This window comes from Bos mutus, chromosome 19 (assembly GCF_027580195.1).
Source record: "Bos mutus isolate GX-2022 chromosome 19, NWIPB_WYAK_1.1, whole genome shotgun sequence".
In the NCBI taxonomy this organism is placed as follows: Eukaryota; Metazoa; Chordata; class Mammalia; order Artiodactyla; family Bovidae; genus Bos; species Bos mutus.
In genome coordinates, this window is record NC_091635.1 from 42,376,743 (window position 1) to 42,395,268 (window position 18,526).

The 18,526-nt window shown below is 36.8% G+C and overlaps 1 protein-coding gene across 1 annotated transcript in view; it reads right to left on the bottom strand.

The window, feature by feature from the left end:
• Positions 1 to 18,526, bottom strand: part of NLK (nemo like kinase) — a 129,364-nt gene that overhangs the window by 34,755 nt on the left and 76,083 nt on the right. Inside the window, exon 3 of the mRNA XM_005907241.3 lies at positions 15,430 to 15,485. Within this exon, the coding sequence (XP_005907303.2) occupies positions 15,430 to 15,485 (56 nt within the window). The remainder of the gene's footprint in view (positions 1 to 15,429; positions 15,486 to 18,526) is intronic.

Consider the following 18,526-nt stretch of genomic DNA (forward strand, 5'->3'; position numbering starts at 1 on the left):
CTCTTAATACAGATCACCTCATTTAATCCTCCTAACAACCTTGTACCACTCCCGTGCAACAGATCTACGTTGGGGGTGAACGAATGTCAGGTTGACAAGCTAAATCATGATACTCCTTTTGCCAGCAACTGAAAAATAAAACAAAGGTTAAAAAAAAATGATGGACACAAGTTTTTCTACCTCATACTCTCTCTCCCACGTTACTTCATTCAAATCTTATTCCTTTCACACTTCTTTCTTCTTTCTCTTTTAAAAAAAATTTATATTTTGGCCATGCCATGTGGCATGTGGGATCTTAGTTCCCTGAGTGGAGATTGAACCCTCACCCCCTGCATTGGAAGAGCAGAGTCCTAACCACTGGACTGCCAGGGAACTCCTTATTTCACCTTTCTTAAGCTTCAAAACTAAAATTGACAATTAACACTTTCTTATACCAATGAACCATACACACTTACTTGAATAGCTTCATATTCTCTATTTCTTTAAATGGATAAGGAAAACACAAAAAAATTAGCATATGCATGTCAATGGTATCCCTTGAGAAGAAAATGAGGAAGAAAACAAGTCTGAACTATAGATTGCTGGAAATATAGGACAGATTTTAGTGGGAGATTAAATTAAAAATATAAGTTTATGTATTATATTACATTAGACATGGTAACAAGTAATTACTACTAAATGAAATCTGCCACAGACAGGGTATTAATTTTGCTTCTGCTTACAATCTTCTTTTTCTTGCACAAAGTTTTTCTTTTTTTTTATTAAATTTTTTTCTATTTCTTTCCTTTTGTTATTAAAAAAATCTGGATTTCTAAATTATGGAAGCATGTTATCATTATTGAATCATAAAATTCAGCCTTTAGAATAATGCCCATCAGTGTTAGCAGCTGAGTTGTTAGTGCATAGGGCCCAAATATCAATATAACATGCAGGACATCCTGCTGGACACCCACAAAGGGTTGCTGTGGAATAAAATGTGTTTATGAGGACAGAGTTTGAAGCAGAAAAAGCAAAAATAAGAAATCTTCTGAGAATCAAAGAAATGAGGTAGGAATATATTAGAGATACCAGAAAGGCAGAGAAAAGAGAGGCATGTTTAGGATTAAACACAGTTTTGTACAATGTTGTTTGATGCCAAAAAGGATTATGGAAAGAAAACTAGGGAACTAATGTAGATAGAGTCTGGTCGTCAACTGCCCCTCAATGGTAGGCCTCCCCTGACCTCTTGCTTCAAGTAAAACAAACCTGTACCATGATCAATATTTGTTTAACCTACCTTTATGATGCTGCATCTATTTTAGAAAGTAATTTAAGAATGCATGACAATCAGTCTCATGCCAGAAAGCCCGACTACTCCAACTGTCAAAGGTAATTCCACAGAAAAAGCTACATAATCACCACAGAAACAAATGCTGACATTAAATTCTGACCTTCAATTATGAGAAAGATGATTGAGTCTGTCTCTGTTTTTAGGAAGTCATGATTACTCAAGCAGTCTCAGAGGCTGCAGGACTGGTGCCAACACCATCATTGTTTAACCATTATCATTGGCATCAATAAACACTGACTGGGTACCGAGGGGTGTAGAGAGCATGCTAACTCAATGACAAAACAGAGAAAAAAGATGAATGAATGCAAAGCAACATTCAAGAGATTAGAAAAGCGTTAAGACTGACAAGTAAAAGTCAGATAGAAAAAGTAAAAAGGAAGCAAAAAGATTTTAATGTACATGGCCACAGAAACTTGATTTTAAAAAACTGCTATTTAGTTTTCTATGTGTCAGACCTCCAGCTTAAAGTTAATTTGTCTCATCTATTCATAATTACTCTAAGTCCTATTAACATTCCCATTATACAAATAAGCAAAGAGGTTTAGAAAGGTGAAGAAACTAGCCAGAAGTCATAGCTAGTACACAGGAGAGTTGGTGCTAAACCCCAGCTTTTGTTCTTAACCTGTGCTTTGTCTCTCAATAGATGAAACATCAAAAAAGGTGAACAAAATAATTCTACTTGAGAAGAGGGCAGATTTTTAGAATGAAGAGTTAAAACAGATTTAGGTAGTGGGAGGCAGTGTGGTGTAGGCTTTGGAATTAAAGACCAGGTTAGAATCTCGACTTGGTCACTTACTGGCTTGGTAACATCAGACAAGTTAAATAACCTCTCGAGTTTGTTTCTGCATTTACAAAAGAAACACAACGACATCTACTACACTGCTGGGTTATTGCTGGGTCCAGATGCTGTATGTGAATCACATATAAATGTCTGACACATAGCTGCTGCCACCATCATCACTGTTATGGGAAGAACATGTAACTTTATTCTTATCTCCTCCTAACATTTCCCTCTCCCTACGCAAGGGAAAGCCAAAAGAATCTAAGTTAAAAAGAAAAAACAAAACAAAACAGGCAACCAATTAAAAAAGTTCCTTTAAGGTACTGATCTTAAGAAGATCAGAATCTTAAAAGGATATCACTGCTGAAAAGGAAAATTATATTCACTTCTTATTAACAGGTCTCATGCAGTTTTCTTGGCATATTGCATACTACTTTTGAGAGAGGGTTGGTTCTGGAAGGACTGGAAACTCAAGGGAGCAATTAAAAGTGTTAATCGCTGTGAGACCTCCACCCATGGGACTCCTGGTTTCAGTAAAGAACTTCTAGTCACCTGGATTTTCTCAGACTTGACCTTAGGGTGGCAAAAATTAACTATTAGGTTGGCATCCCCTAACTGGTTAGTATACCACATATCCAGAACCACACACACAAAACAAAACTCTGCTGGGCTTGTGCGTATCATATTTCCTTTGGAAAAAGGCCACTTCAACCTAATTCTATTACCTACCATCTGAGTTCTCTTGCCACCTCTGAGTGATGTATCAATAAGAGGAAAACTGTCAATTAAACATGTAATTATTAAACCCACACCAACAATTCAGTGCACTTAACTTTTAATAATGGCATTATATATTATACACAGAGCAAACCAATGTATTATTAAGTAGTACATAAATTGTACTCTGGTTAAAATACAGATTTGTGCTAGTGTGCTACAGGTTTATTAAGTTCCCTGAAGTATTGCTCTCAAATAAATTGAGTTGGTAGCGGGAGACTCAGCTGGTCTATGAAGTGGCTAAAAGCCCCACTGCTTCCCTATATCCTCCAATTAAGGCAGGTCTGATAAATTTAGTGACTTCTGAAACCTCTGGGTCTCTATGTAACACGTATCTCCCTGGTGTCTACCAACCTTAAAAAATAAAGTCAGAACAGTGGAATAGGACAAAAAGATGAAATAAATAGCCCTATGAGCATCCCCAAATCCTCACACCTGGATTAAAGAGGCTAATAATCAGAAGGTTAACCAGAAGGTTAAGCAGTTCAAGAGAATGATAATGGGGTTATGAGGCTTTTCAGGGGCTCAAATGAGGTATGGCTTTGTTGTTATTCATTATTACCCTCTAATAGTTGGGAAGGCTGGCAGCATTTCATTCCCCACCAGCTGGGAAGTTTTGGAGGTGTATTTATTTTGTAATAGAGGTGAAAAGACTACATTCTAGCTTTAGTTTTTTTTTTTTTGGCATCACCTGAAACAGGTGTTTCAAAGAGCTGGTGTGAATAAGTTGTTCCTACTATAGCAACTCTCTTCAAAGCAGAGGGAAAAAAATTCCAACTGGGAGTTGGAACTTGAAACAGTTCTTTTAAAACAACCTCAGGATTTGCACATACACTACTGCTGCTAAGTCGTCTGAGTTGTGTCCAATGCTTTGTGACCCTATGGACTGTAGCCCACCAGGTTCCTCTGTTCATGGAATTTCCCAGGCAAGAATACTGGAGTGGGTTGCCATTTCCTCCCCACTCAGGAATTGAACCCACAGCTCCTGCATTGCAGGTGGATTCTTTACCACTGAGCCATGGGGGAAGCCCTAAAATATGTAAGGCCAAAGTAATCTTTATGTAGCCATGAAGGGACTACTACTAGGAGATGTGACTACTACTTTAGGGCATAAAAGGGGAGTATTCTTTGTGCAGAGTCTTAGCCACTGGACCACCAGGGAAGACCCAAGGCGAGTGGTTGTGGGATGATAGGTTGAAGGAGGAAATTATGTCTTTCTAATTAATAAGAAGAGTTTGGTTAAGGTAATGGAAAAAGTAGTTAGAAAGCTATAACGTGGATGCAGTCTGGATGGAAGGCTTGGAGGTGCCAGCGAGATGTATACAGAATATATTTTCTGTATACATCCTGAAATACAGGTGTTTCAAAGAGCTGAAAAAAAACTAAATGCCAAAAAAAAACTAAAGCTAGAAGAGGAGACCAGGTAAGAGAATATGAGGTACTGAGGTTGACAACCCACTCTTCATTAACAGTTAACATTAAAAACAAAAAAAAACAAAAAAAACACACCTCTCTATAAATGAGTTAGGTAGTTAGTGATCAGCCATTACGGAAGTCCATTTGTGATGAGGACTTGCTTATACCATCTGTTCATAGCTGGCTTGGCACACTTTGCATCACAAAGTCCACAGGAGTTTCTACTGTCTTCCAACTTCACTAAGTTCTACTTCATCTATAAGGCCTTTCCTTACTACTTTTGTGCACTTGTTAAGTACTGTTCTAACTATCCCAATTTATTCCTCAAAATAACTCTATGGGGTGGCTGTTGCTCATTTGCTCAGTCATGTCCAACTCTTTGCAACCCCATGGATTGCAGCACGCCAGGCTTCCTTGTCCTTCTACATTTCCCGGAGCTTGCTCAAACTCATGTCAATTGAGTCAGTGATGCCATCCAACCATCTCATCCTCTGTCGTCCCCTTCTCCTCCTGCTTTCAATCTTTCCCAGCATCAGGGTCTTTTCCAATGAGTTGGCTCTTCGCATCAGATGGCCAAAGTACTGGAGCTTCAGTATCAATCCTTCTAATGAATATTCAGTATTGATTTCCTTTAGATTGACTGGTTTGATCTTGCAGTTCAAGGGACTCTGAAGAGTCTTCTCCAATACCACAGCTCAAAAGCATCAATTCTTCGGCACTCAGCCTTTTTTATGGCACTACTAAATATTTTCATTTTATTAACCAGGAAATTGAGGCACAGAGAGGTTAAGTAACTTGTCCAAGAAAACACAAGTAAAAGGCAAAGCTGGGATTCAAATCTAGGTTGTCTGGTTCCATGCTCTTTGCCACTATGATAGACTTTCTATTACCTCAAGCTAGCAAGAATGCTGACAAGGTTGGCCCTGGACTGATCAAAAGATTTTGAAATAAACAGAAGATAGGGAGCTTGTTCCCATTTCATGATACGACAGTCACTGAGCTCAAGATCGCTTTTTGTCAGGCAGGAGAACTAACGGATGATGAGAGCATGGTAAGGAGAAGGAGCAGAGAATGGGACTGATTTTAGAGTGCTGTTATTTAGGCTCTAACCAAGAACAGATATTGGAGGAGCCACCAAGGCTTTGAAGGAGAAGAAAGGGAGATACTTGCTTGTCAATTTCGTAATATAATAATCCTGCAATGATGGTCAATTTTCCATATTCCTACGTTTGAGCCTGCCTGTCAGTCTATGACTTAGATTGTTTCCACCTCTCAGACAAAAGAGAATAAAGGTAAGAATAAATTCATTACCCAGCTCCTAGAGTCAGTAAGAACCAGGGGAGTTTATAAACTATTACAAATAAATGATTGCTATAGATAAAGGTTATGCAAATGTCATAAGAAAGCACTACTATATAAGCACTTTAATAATAGAGAGTTAACCATTCTGGACAGCTCAAGGTGTGCATATGTGTGAAAATCTGTGATGTGGTCTTATGTTAAAAACTACCCTATCGGGTTCAAAAACTCTCACCATCTAAAGTTCAGAACTATAGTGGGTTGACCTACCTGCTTAACTGAAGTCTGAGAACACATTTAATGTTCTATGTGCAATGAGCAACTGAGGTTGTGTGAGAAACTATTAATGATGTGTTAAAAGCTTCCGAAAGCAAAGTAAGGGTATTTAGCTGGTTTAGCTGAGTTGGGAGAAGAAAATGGAGAACACAAATTACTTCCTCCAGAATTAATATAGACAGAAAGCTTTGAAAACACAATTTTAAGCCCTGACTTCAGATATTAAAACGCGGGCAATTCTTTCTTCCACTTCATATTGGACAAAGACCAACACTAAACCAGATTATAAAAAATAACTCTTGCAATGTTAAATATCAAGTAGGAGACATGTTGGCCAACAATTTAACAACCATTTAAAAAAGAAAGTCTTCCATCTTCATGCAATGTAAGTTAGAACAAATATGAAGATCAGGTGACTTTTCCAAAAGGACACAGTGAATTTTTGGTTCAACTATAGTATGTAGATAGCCAAGTTTAGTTCCTAAAGCCACAGATTCTCTTCTATGAAAAGTCCAATGACGACAGTTATAACGTGCTTAAACTCATGTTAAGCACTAACTCTGAAATCCTGCCATTCTTGTTGGAAGGAAAATCTTTTAACCATAAATATGTGAGACTTAATAGGTATCATTTTCCTCACATTTTTTTTCTTTCAAAATCAGGTCCACAGAGGGAAATTTCAATTGAGATCTCAAATATGTACAGCCTCAGAAATAAAAATGAGGGGTATTAAATAGCATGAATAAGGAAAAATCTGGTTTTTGGATATTGTTGATTTCAAACAATGCTTTCCACGTGAAAGAAAAACAGCAATGCATCACAGAGAAAATTGCTTTCTCGTAACAAATGGTCAGCTCTAAATCTCATCATCTTTTTTTGCAACAAAAAGCATGGGCGCCTTTGCAACTAGAAAAAAATTGGTGTGTGCTTCAATTAGAATCACTGACCTTTTCTGAAGCATGCCTGTGCTTCTCTATAGAAATCAATGGAATAAAAGGTCATGGTGTTAAAATGCTTGAATATAACAACCTCTTTCCCAGGCTAAGGCAAATTCCTCTTCTTTTTAAGGTAACTAATTTGTTGTATAGAATGTCAAAAATCAAAAAAATTAAAACCACCTTTAATTCACAATTTTAAATTAACTAAAAAAAAAGAGTCAATTCTACCATATGAAAAAAGAAAAAAACAACCACCACCACCAAAAACAGAAAACTGGAAAGCTGTCATTCTATATCCTGTTCCAGAAGATTCTGTTCGCTGAGTCCTTGTCACTAAAGCTATAACCACATATGCAATGACAGAAAAAGCATCCTAGAATATGTGATATTATTTCAAACCTCAGTCTTATCTTTTCAAAGTGCCCTACAGAAGGCAAAGTTAAGTTTCTGTATCTGTCAAAGGCTGGCAGTAGAGTCTGGGATTACTAATCTTTTGTCATCATAGCCCCCCAAAGCAAATAAATGCAGAGATACACAAACCCAGACATTAAGAGCATGGAACAGAAGCAGAATTAATGACCAAAATAGTTACTACTTTTTCTGGATGTAATATATATATATTTGAGAGAAGAGTCTCTCCCCAAGATGAGAAACATTTTACTTCTTCAATTTTTTTTTTAATTAATGAAGAGAAGGGACAAATTCTTCAATCCCCACTTAACCCCATTCAGAGGGTAAAGATGCACATATCAGTCATATAAACTGCCTCATGCTTCTTACTGTCAATGGGTCCTCAAATTAGACCTATCCACCCTTTCTTAGGGCTTCCCTGGTGGCTCAGATGGTAAAGAATCCACCCGCAATGCAGGAGACCTGGCTTCGATCCCTGGGTTGAGAAGATGCTCCGGAAGAGGGCATGGCAATCCACTCCAGTATTCTTGCCTGGAGAATCCCCATGGACAGAGAAGCCTGGTGGGCTGCAGTCCACGGGTTGCAAAGAGTAAGACACGATTGAGCAACTAAGCACACATACCCTTTTGTAACGGGTCTGAAAAACTTACTTCTATGTCCAGATGATCTGGTTTCAAATGTCCTGCACCCAACAGAATTTGAGAGCAACTTACTCCAGTCTGATCTATTGTAAAGCTGCAAGAATGATGTCATTAAAACCTGAAAGTAGATTGCTATCAGCAGTATAAACAACCACAAACAACATTCTGAAGGGAAGACAAGCTTCTCAATATGCCAAGCTACAGATACTTCCTTAGTACACCTGCCCAGTGCCACCCATCACAGTGAAATTCATTTTTGGTTGAAGATTTTAAAAAGCTAAGTTATTAAAAGGAATAGGGCAGAGAGGATTCAAAATATACAGAGAACAAAAACCTAGAATCATCTGAGAGGTATATCAAAAGTCTGTTTCTGAGTATTTTCTATGGCAACTGGGAAGAGACGAAAGTTAAAACAATGGTCCATTTAAAGGGATCTGCCTCCTCTGTCAAGATATAAGATCTGCTATGTATCAAATTATATTTTAATGAATTTGGGGAAAAAAAGATATGAGTACCTTATCCACTTGTTCACAGTACCTACTTTCTAACATTTATGGAACAAATACTCTATCATGCAATTAGATGTACCACCTTCAGCGCTGTTCCATACTGCTATTTCATTAGAATAGCTATACAAAAAGGGTTATATGGACCCACAAATAGAGACCAGAAACCACCTAAAATTTTGTGAGAAAATATGGAAAATATATCTATCCTGAAGAGAAGCAAAAGTTGCTGTCATGTCCGACTCTTCGCAACCCCATGGACTACACAGTCCATGGAATTCTCTAGGCCAGAATACTGGAGCGGGTAGCTGTTCCCTTCTCCAGAGGATCTTCCCAACCCAAGGATTGAACCCAGGTCTCCCACACTGCAGGCAGATTTTTTATCAGCTATCAGGAAAGCCCCATATCTATCCTACTAATATGCAATTGATCTCATATGAATTGATGTAGGAAAATGTTTTATTCTACAAAAATTTTAAGTTCCAGGTAAGTCCTCCAAACTCTTCTTTTGTGGGAGAGGGAAGGAGGGCAGGGAAGTTTTCATACGTAACAAAATGTGGTTAATATTTCTATTGTAAACTTGATTACTCTGGTATTATAATTATTTCACAATCGTCAATCATCTCTTTTGAACCATGAACTCCTTAAGGGTAACAGCAATAGCCATTATACTTGATAATACCTGCTGGTACCTCTTTCCTGAGGGTGAAGTTCTAAAGTTAAGGCATAAAATGAACACCAAGTATCACAAAAAAAAGTCACCTGGGAAGATACCATGTTGGAGACCCACATATCAAACTCTCATTAAATTCAACAGTATTGTATTCTCTGGCATTGGAACAGAGAGCTGTTTTCTTTGATTGAGCCCCATATGAAACAGATGGCTTGTGTTAAGGGGTCATGCCACACAAAAGTACCTCTCTTAACACCAGTATCACACTCAGTTTGGTGAAATGCTCCCACTGTGGGAAGCCTATGGGAGCTGAAACTAACTGAGGGCACAGTACATCTTGATTTCTGTCTCATACTCATTCTGGAAAAGAAGGTAAATGAGTGGAATTGGGCACAAACTAAATTCTCTCTCTTTTAACCACGTTAAATTCAAAAATCCGTGTTGCATATGTTTCAGTTTAAATGTAGGACTGTGACTCCACCATAAGTTCAAAAACTCACTGTTCAGAGAATGAATGATGCAGAGATTTTGGGTAATTAGCTCAAGGCAGAATCAAAGGAAAATATCTTTAAACTTCTCACACCTGACTTTGAATTCTGCTTTTTCCACTGCTAATGTGTCAGCATGAAAATAACATTGGAATTTTAGACCTAAAAAATATATTCTCATTTTCTAAAGTTTAACAGCAAATGAATTAGGTGTTGACATTTTTAAGATTTAATTAATTTGGCCATCAAAAAACATTTATAATGGATTAATATGAAGAGCATCAACATGATTTGGGTAACATGGTCTCCATTTAAAGAGCTGGTAAGTGGAGGAGTAAGCTGCCTTTTCTCCTACCTTTTCTAGACTATGGTTGGTCCCACTGCTATGCTCAAAAACCTCTAAATTCAGTGGTATTAAGCACATTCACAACGTTATGCAACTATCACCACTTTCACCACTTCTGTTTCTAGAACTTTCTCAACACCCCAACAGAAACTCTTTGTTAAGTTTATAGAATACACTTCTGATTCTGTCATTCCTCACCACAAAAATCCTTCGCTGGATTCTAAAATGCCTCCTGAATAAAGATGAATTTCCTTAGTTCAGCATTCAAGGCCCTCCATGACTTGGCTCCAACTAGCTTAATTTCTCACTATTTACACATTCTAAACTCTAGTCATTCCCTAGAAGATGTTAATACTTACTCCATCCATTTGGAATATCCATCCTCCTCAATGTTACCGATCCAAATCCTTCTCATCCTTCAATACTCAGCTAAAATGTCTTTTCCTACATGAAATCTTCTTACGGTTTTTTCTGTGAGGCAATTTCTTCTTTTAAATCTTCTGACACAATCTACCATACATAATAGTTATTCTTTAGTTCTTATCTCACCCCACTGACTCGAGGGAGAACATTTTTCTTGAGGGAAAACATTAAGAGGCAGTAGTGGGTTAAGAGCCTTCTTTACCCATCAGACCAGTCAACATGGATTCAAACCCCTTGATCAAGTTATCTACCTCTCTGAGCTATAGTTTCTTCATCTTTAAAATAAGAGTGAAGTATTGAGAATAATTCCTGACACACTAAATTTAAAAAAACAATTCATCTCTATAACCTCCACAGGGATTAGTATTAATACAATGTTAAATATATAACAGTGCTAAATGTTTGGCCACATGAATAAATAAAGCTGAGGAGATACTGACTAAGGTGGGTAAAGTTAAGAATTTTGCTGCTCTTGGACTGTTCTACCTAACTTTTCCTCTGTTTTGCCTTTCTAAGTGTTTGTCTTAGGCTTCGGTGCTAAGGAGCCAAAACTGGTGATGGTGGGTAAATCAAAGTTTTTGTTTAAAAACATCAAATGCTTTTCAAGTAATCAGCTTGGAAACTAAAACGGGAAAGAGTGAAAATCAGATCCTCAGTGCTCTCAGGATATGTAGATTTTTTTCTATCACTGTACTTTCTAATCTATATTATTTATATGATTATATCATCCACTAGATTACAAACCTGTTAAGTCAGACACTATCTTATTCAACAAATATCTATTTAGCACCTACTATATGTTAGGTACTGTTCTAAGTGCTGGGAACACAACAGTGAGCAAAACAGATAAAAATTCTTGGTTCTAGGAACATAGTTGATGCTTATGTTTATGGAATAAATGAAGAGGAAATTCTAACAATATGGAAATCTTCAAAATTCTTAGGATGGAGATTTCCGGTCTTCGCTGGTACTTTTGCTGCAGAAAGAGTGCACTTATATCTGCATTTACACATTTTATTTTGCTTGTTCTTAGCTTTTCACTGGCTCCTAAGGTTCCCTGAGGTTAGAGAGCTCTTTCATAGCACTAGGGAATTACATATTGTGTATATAAAATACAGTCTACTCATACTATCAATTAAACTGCTGCATCTGGGAGTAGTTTATTTGATAGTATTACATTACTGCCTACCAAAGACTTTAACTGGCTGAAATGTAGGTTCCCTCGCTGCCTTTATGACAAGAAATTCCTGTTTAAACATTGCCTGCACAAGCCAAACCTATTATTCAAATAGGGACACTTCAGAAAGTAAAAGAAGAAACTTATTAATACCAGGACATCAGGTAAAATCCAGGAGTCCTGGCAACTGCAGCACACCGTCATCTAGTTAGACTTCTCATTTCTACTGATTTTAGGCTGTAATTGTTTCTAGCACAGAAGACTTAGACCATGCATATTCTTCTCCATAAAATGTTGATTGTGTTTCAAGTTAAAAAATAATTTTTCTTAATTATTAGAGAATATATTTTTTGGTGGATATATTAGACTTTAAAACTATGAAAACACAAAAGCTAAAAGATACAGAGGTCAGGGTGGAACTTATTGCTCTTTCCATACCTGATTCATCTGCTGAACTCTACTGTAGGAAGATTTGTAAACAGTTATAATCTAGATACTGCCTTTTTAAAAGCTGCATAAGGAGTTATTTAAAGATGCATGGTCTTTCAAAACCCAAGCTAAATTTTTGGTGGGCACCGATATAGTCATTTTATTACAGTTTTAGTGAAAAATGGATGATTAACTGCATGATATACACGTTGACACTTATTGTACACTTGATTACATCAAAATGTTCACAGACCTCAGGTATTCTAAAATGATATTAACTATTCTATTAGTTTTAAAAAGATCTTCTGGTTTAAAATATTGCCTGCTGAAACTTACATATGCACTATAACATCCCAATTTTCTAGTCTTAGAAAAAAGTGTAATGGTATGGTACGCTACATTTAAGATTACTAAAGATTATTTCTTTCCCTTTATATATATTTTTGACTCCATAAATGGGCTCTTTTATCAATGAAATATCAGACATCCATTAGATGCCTAGCAATATATATATTTAGAACTTACCTAAAACAACAGAGCCTCCAAAATAGTTTCTTCAAAGCACAATTCCAAGATCACACATTTAAAATTCAAAATATCTATTCTAAAAGCCTTCAACTTAAAAAAAAAAAAAAAAAAAGCACTGTCTAAAACCATGTTTAATGTATATGCCATGATTCTGAGATACTACAGAAGGAGCTGCTGGCACAGATGGATAATGTATTACATTGAAATCAAATAGGAACTTGAGATCCTATTAATCATTCAATACTTTTGTGTTTTAGGCAGAAGTTTTCTTATTTTTCAGAGGGAAACTGAGGGAAATCTTTTTTTTTTTTTTTTTGCTTTGGCTACAACAAATTTATTTGTATTAAAAAGCACTGGACACAGAAAATGTTCTATTTAGGATATTAGAAAAATCAGGCAGAGCACATATGCAACTAAGGCATTTCTTAGGTTTCCATTTAGCTGTTCTAAAACACGTAATTTCAGTATTTTTGTACCCCAAGCTTCACCATGTCTTCTTTGTTAAAAAAAAAGTCTTTATAATCCTGTGGCAGCTATGGTTTAACTCTTTTTATGTTAACAGGATTTGTTTTTTTCCCAAATGGCAAAACCACTGAAAAGCACCCTTTTTTCTGTGTATCATTCTACATACAGCTAAAAATTGTACAACAGAAAAAAGAATGCTGAGGTTTTAGATTTGAAGGTTTTTCCATCTGTAGCCAGCTAATAACTATGAAAGCACAGGTGTCAATCTTTTAATCTAAAGGTAAATAAAGTAAAACATTTAAGTAAATGGTTCCACGAACATTTCATGACAAAGGCTTTTAATACAAACATTCATGAACAATTTCAGGGAAAGGAATTTCATAGAAACATTCTGCTAGCTAATGAAATGGTTGGAATCAGCTACCAAGAGCTATTACATCACCTATGCCACCCATGGTTGTAAATCGTAATGGTGCTAAATTTTCACTGCTCTGCAAGTATTTGAAATAATAATGAATCTAGGATGTCCCAGACTCAAATTATGAACAACAATAATAATAAGCATTGAGAATTCCTACCTTATGATAGTAAACATTTTAAAGGAATAACAAACCCAAGTACAAAAAATTAATGCCTGATGTAAAGAATTCATGCTTGAACTGTAAGACAAAACAGCCCAGAATAAAATGAATTAGCTACGTATTCAGTGAAGAAAATCTACAAATACTTGATATTTATTAAAAATACCCATATTCACCAATTATCTTATATGAACACATTCTTTCCCCACAGATGGCCTAAGTGCAATAAAGGGTTAACAGCAGCTCTGGGTTGCCCCAAACTTACACATTCCAGAAGTCTTTAGGACTGGCCCCTGAGAAATAACCTTTGAACTCTTGCAATATCCTGCCTCATAAGAATGTCTTAGCATACCTGATGCTTTGGCCACACCAGATGGCTTATGCTAACAATGTGATTTATGGTGAACACCTGTTTTCGTTCACCTGGGGCCCTGGGCCAGCTGTATTAGTTCAACCTCTGGGTGAGAAGGGAGGAGGGCTAGAGTAGCCAAGGTCAGTCCTGAAGGCTCCCTGACCTCCAACAAAAACCCTGGACACCAAGGCTGAGGTGAGCTTCGCTGGTTGATAACATTTTACTCCTGTTGTCACACACTTTTGCTGGGAGGCACTATCTGTGCAGTTTCATTAGGAGAGCACAACTGGAACTTTGTGTCTGGTTTCTCTTGGACTCTGCCTCATGTAGCTTTCTCCTTCGCTGATTTTAATATGTATCCTTCTGCAGTAATAAACTGTAACCATGAGTAGAACAGCTTTCCTGGGTCCTTGAGCCTTTCATCAAATCATCAAACCTGAGAGTAATCTTGGGGACCCCTGACACACCTGTAAATCCAGTAAAATTCTTATTTAATAAAGAAAATTTCTTCATTTCCAAAGAGGCAGAAATGATTTTACACACTCACAGGAATGCCTTCTAATATATGGATTCCCTTCCCACCAACAAGGATAAATAAAGGTGGTGGCTTCTGGCCAAACGTAGAAAGTTACTTGTGCTGATTGAAACAAGTACTGCTCCGCTCCTACCAGCTTCCTTCTTTTCTTCAGTCAGGAGCCATGTTACTGCCAGAAAGTCTAGGAAATGGAATCATTAATGCTCTTACATCAGTTGCTACTACTAACCTATAGCTGAGAAGAAAAAAAACTTTCTCAATCCTTCCAGCCTTAGGTTAATTTTATATACTTAAAAAAAAAAGATTTCTTGCAGCATGTGGTACTGAATTGGTGTCCCCTGCATTGTTTCTTAACCAAGGGACCACCAGAGAAACCCCTAATTGTTTATATACGTTTAAAGAAAAGGTGTGTCAGAACCATCTTGCCTGGCCCAGGAACTCATTTTTGAACACTAAGAGGTATACAAAGACACTCCATCAGCCAGGAGCTGGTCAAAGGTCAGTCATTTCTTGAGAATGTGTAGGAGTAGGACGCCCCAAGTTCACTGAGTTAACCCTTTACTGCACAGAGGGATGAGTTCCATAAAGGACTAGTAGGTTGAAGTATCACCAAGAATTATAGTATTCAAGAGCTCTCTTTAATTTTCACCTTACCCAAGTGGTTAAAAAAAAAATAAAGAGAAATCAGTATTATCTTCTTGACTGATTGGCAGTTGTTGTATAGTGACAAAGGACTTTACCAAATTCTGTTACAACACAGCTGCCACAATGGTTTCATCAGCAAAAAAGGAATAGCGATAACCTATCTCACAAGGATGTGGGGATGAAGTGAAACATCTATTCAGAAGTCTTATTTTGTGGTATCACCACTCAGGATATATTGATAATGTTGAGCTTTTTCAGATACTTGAGATTTCAAAATTACCTGGTTCTAGGTACTCAACACTTCTGCAAGGATGAGATTTAATATACTTCAAGGCATGAACCCCAGAAGGTGCTAGAGGAACAAATTAATTAAAAAGTTGTTCCCTTCTTTCACATTCCCGGGTTAGGATACATTTCTTCAAAATAGTCAATGTGTGGAGGCTGGAGTATGTCAAGGGCAGAGAGTACCTGGGAAAAGGAAAAAAAAAAGCAAAATTTAGAGGAAAAAAAAAAAAGAACCAAAATATGACATAAATGCAAAAAAGTACTCTTAACTCATTAATGATTTCAGGCTTCATTATAACTGCCCACTGAGATGAACTAAATTTATCAATCAAGAAACACTGAAACATTAAGATAGGCTTTGTAAAATTACTATCAAAGACAATTTTAGCTACAGCAATACGAGAGAGGCAATTGGGATATACCACATGCTACCAGAACCCCTGCACAGGAGAATGCTGGAAAGAAATGTCCTATTTCTAACAGTTGGATTCGCTCCAAGAGCCTGAGAGCTCTATCTACCATTCACCCTATATTCCTCTGTTCAAAAATGTTTACTATATGTATTTTATCTGGTAGGCATTTTGGAAGGCTCTTCGGTAAAACTGATGAATAAAAATAACCACCCCGCTCTTGACTAGGGGAGAGGAAGGCATTAAATAGTTAACAAAAATGGAGCTGTGACATTTATTATTATGAAGGGAAAAAGTACAGAGCAGTGGAAGAAAAAGCTTCCCTGAAGGAACACTAAGAGTTGCAGGGTGAATAGGAGTTGGTCAGGCAGTGTAAAAGCATTGAGGCAAGAGAGAACCTGGAGGAGTCTAGAAACAGAAATGCCAGTGCTTATGGAACACAGAGGGTGGGAGGAAAACAGACTGGGGAAGAGAAAGGCAGGAGTATATCACACAAAATCTCTTTACATTACGGTAAGGGTTTTGGATTTTATTCCAAGTACAGAAAAAGAAGTCACTAGGGTGGAAAAAAAAAGACTTTAAGGTATCTGAAATTCAAGTCCTTTATAAAAGCTGTACACTACCAATGTGACTTCTGCCATAGAAATATAACAAATAGGCCTTCTTCCCCTACCAACTGTCTACCAACTCCTTTAAGCCCCATCTATGATGTCACACCTAAGAATTCAAACCTATCTTGCTAATGAGAAATATCAGACTCAAAGGATACAGAAGAAGGTATTTAACAGAAAATAAATTTTTATTTATTTAGTATAAGTTTATTTATTTAGTAGTACAAGTTCATATTTCGTGATCTTTAGCTTAGTTTTTCAAGAAAAAATGTATTCTGGAGAACTTCAAACATATAAAAGTGGGCAGAATGATATAAAAGAACACTCATGTAATCAAGACTTGGCCTTAGTAGTTATCTACATGACCTTTCTCCATTCATCTATACCCTCCACTCTCCCTGTATAATTTTGAGGAAATTATCAGCTATACATCAGTAAATATCTCTAAAAGCTAAAAACTTTTAAAAAGTACAATGAACAAATCTAAAAATTTAATGTTTTTCAACACCATCAAATACCCAGTGCTCAAGTTTCTAAGTTTCTTATTTTTTTGGTGGGGGGGGGGGGAAGTGTTAATCTAAATTAGGAGCTAAAGAGGATTTACATATTATGGTTGATGCACATCTAGCAAGTTTTACCTATAAATTTCTCCTCTATTTCTTTCTCTTTTCCCCTTGCGATTTATGTATGGAAGAAACCTTGTTCATTTTATTTTACTATTTTTATTTATTTGGCTGTTTGGGGTCTTAGTTGTGGTACACAGGATCTTCGATCTTTAGTGTGTGAACTCCGAGCAGTGGCATGTGGGATCTAGTTCCCTGACCAGGAATTAAGCCAGGCCTTCTGCATTGGGAGCACAGAATCTTAGCCACTGGACCACCAGGGAAGTCCCTTGTTCATTTTAAAGGTTATTATTATTATTTTTTTAGCCAATAATTTGTTACTTTATAAAGTTTTTAATTAAATGAAACCTTTATTGAAAAAGCCTTCACTCACTTAGAGCTTCCCTCATAGCTCAGTTGGTAAAGAATCTGCCTGCAATGCAGGCGACCCTGGTTCAATTCCTGGGTTGGGAATATCTGCTGGAGAAGGGATAGAGTACCCATTTCAGTATTCTTGGGCTTCCTTTGTGGCTCAGCTGGTAGCTGGTAAAGAATCCACCTACAATGCAGGAGACTTGGGTTCGATCCCTGGGTTGGGAAGATCCTCTTGGAGAAGGGAAAGGCTACCCACGCCAGTATTCTGGCCTGGAGAACTATATATATATAGTCCATGGGGTCCCAAAGAGTTGGACACGACTGAGCGACTTTCACTTTCACTCACTTTAATACCAGTTAAGTATAAAGGTTTTAAAATAGTTTAGATGTTTATAAAGAGTATCCTTAGTTTATAAAGAATATCTGTATTTTCTTTCTGAACTAAAATGTTTATACTCGGAAATCTTGGTATAAATGGAAAATAACAGATTTTCCAGTTTCTTCAAAGAATAATTTTTACCATATGAAAGATAAATTACTTCATTTCTATATTTTTAAACACCTATAATTAGCTGGTGTCACAAATTCACATAAATTCATTTCTCATTATGTGATAGAAAAATTTTTAACATGAATATTTGATGCTTTGAGGAAGGCAGTTAGAAATTAGTGTTTTACTTGACATCTTTCGGACTCTAAGCTCTGTATCTGAACAACATACATCCTGTCTTGGGGGGAAACAGAATGCAGTGAGTGACAGCGTCCATTAGACAAAGCTATTTTACACTTCAAATCTATCTGCTATAATTAGAGGTTATCTAAAGGAAAGTGACAGCCATACATTTTAAACCTTGATAGAGAAGAATGAGGCTTTCTTACTCCAAATTTTATGAGGCTTTCTGCAGAACAGCCATATAAAATAGGGTTAGACATTTGCGCCAAAGCATTTAGCTGTGATTCTTAGCTTTGAAGGTATAATACTTTAAATTCTGTCTGGAATTTTTTAAATGCCCATTGTCTTATATTCCTGTTTCTTCTACCTCAAAATGTTTATCAGATGACAGCATTCAGTGTTTCCAGGTGGCAAAAACAGTGCTTAGAGATGATTCAGGAATCTCAGAAGCGATGTAAATGAGTTAAGTGAGAAGGAACATTAGCAGAGTTTCAAACCCCAGACTTAATGCCTGACTATTTAAATAGTCCAAGTACTTCTATAACCCTTCTAT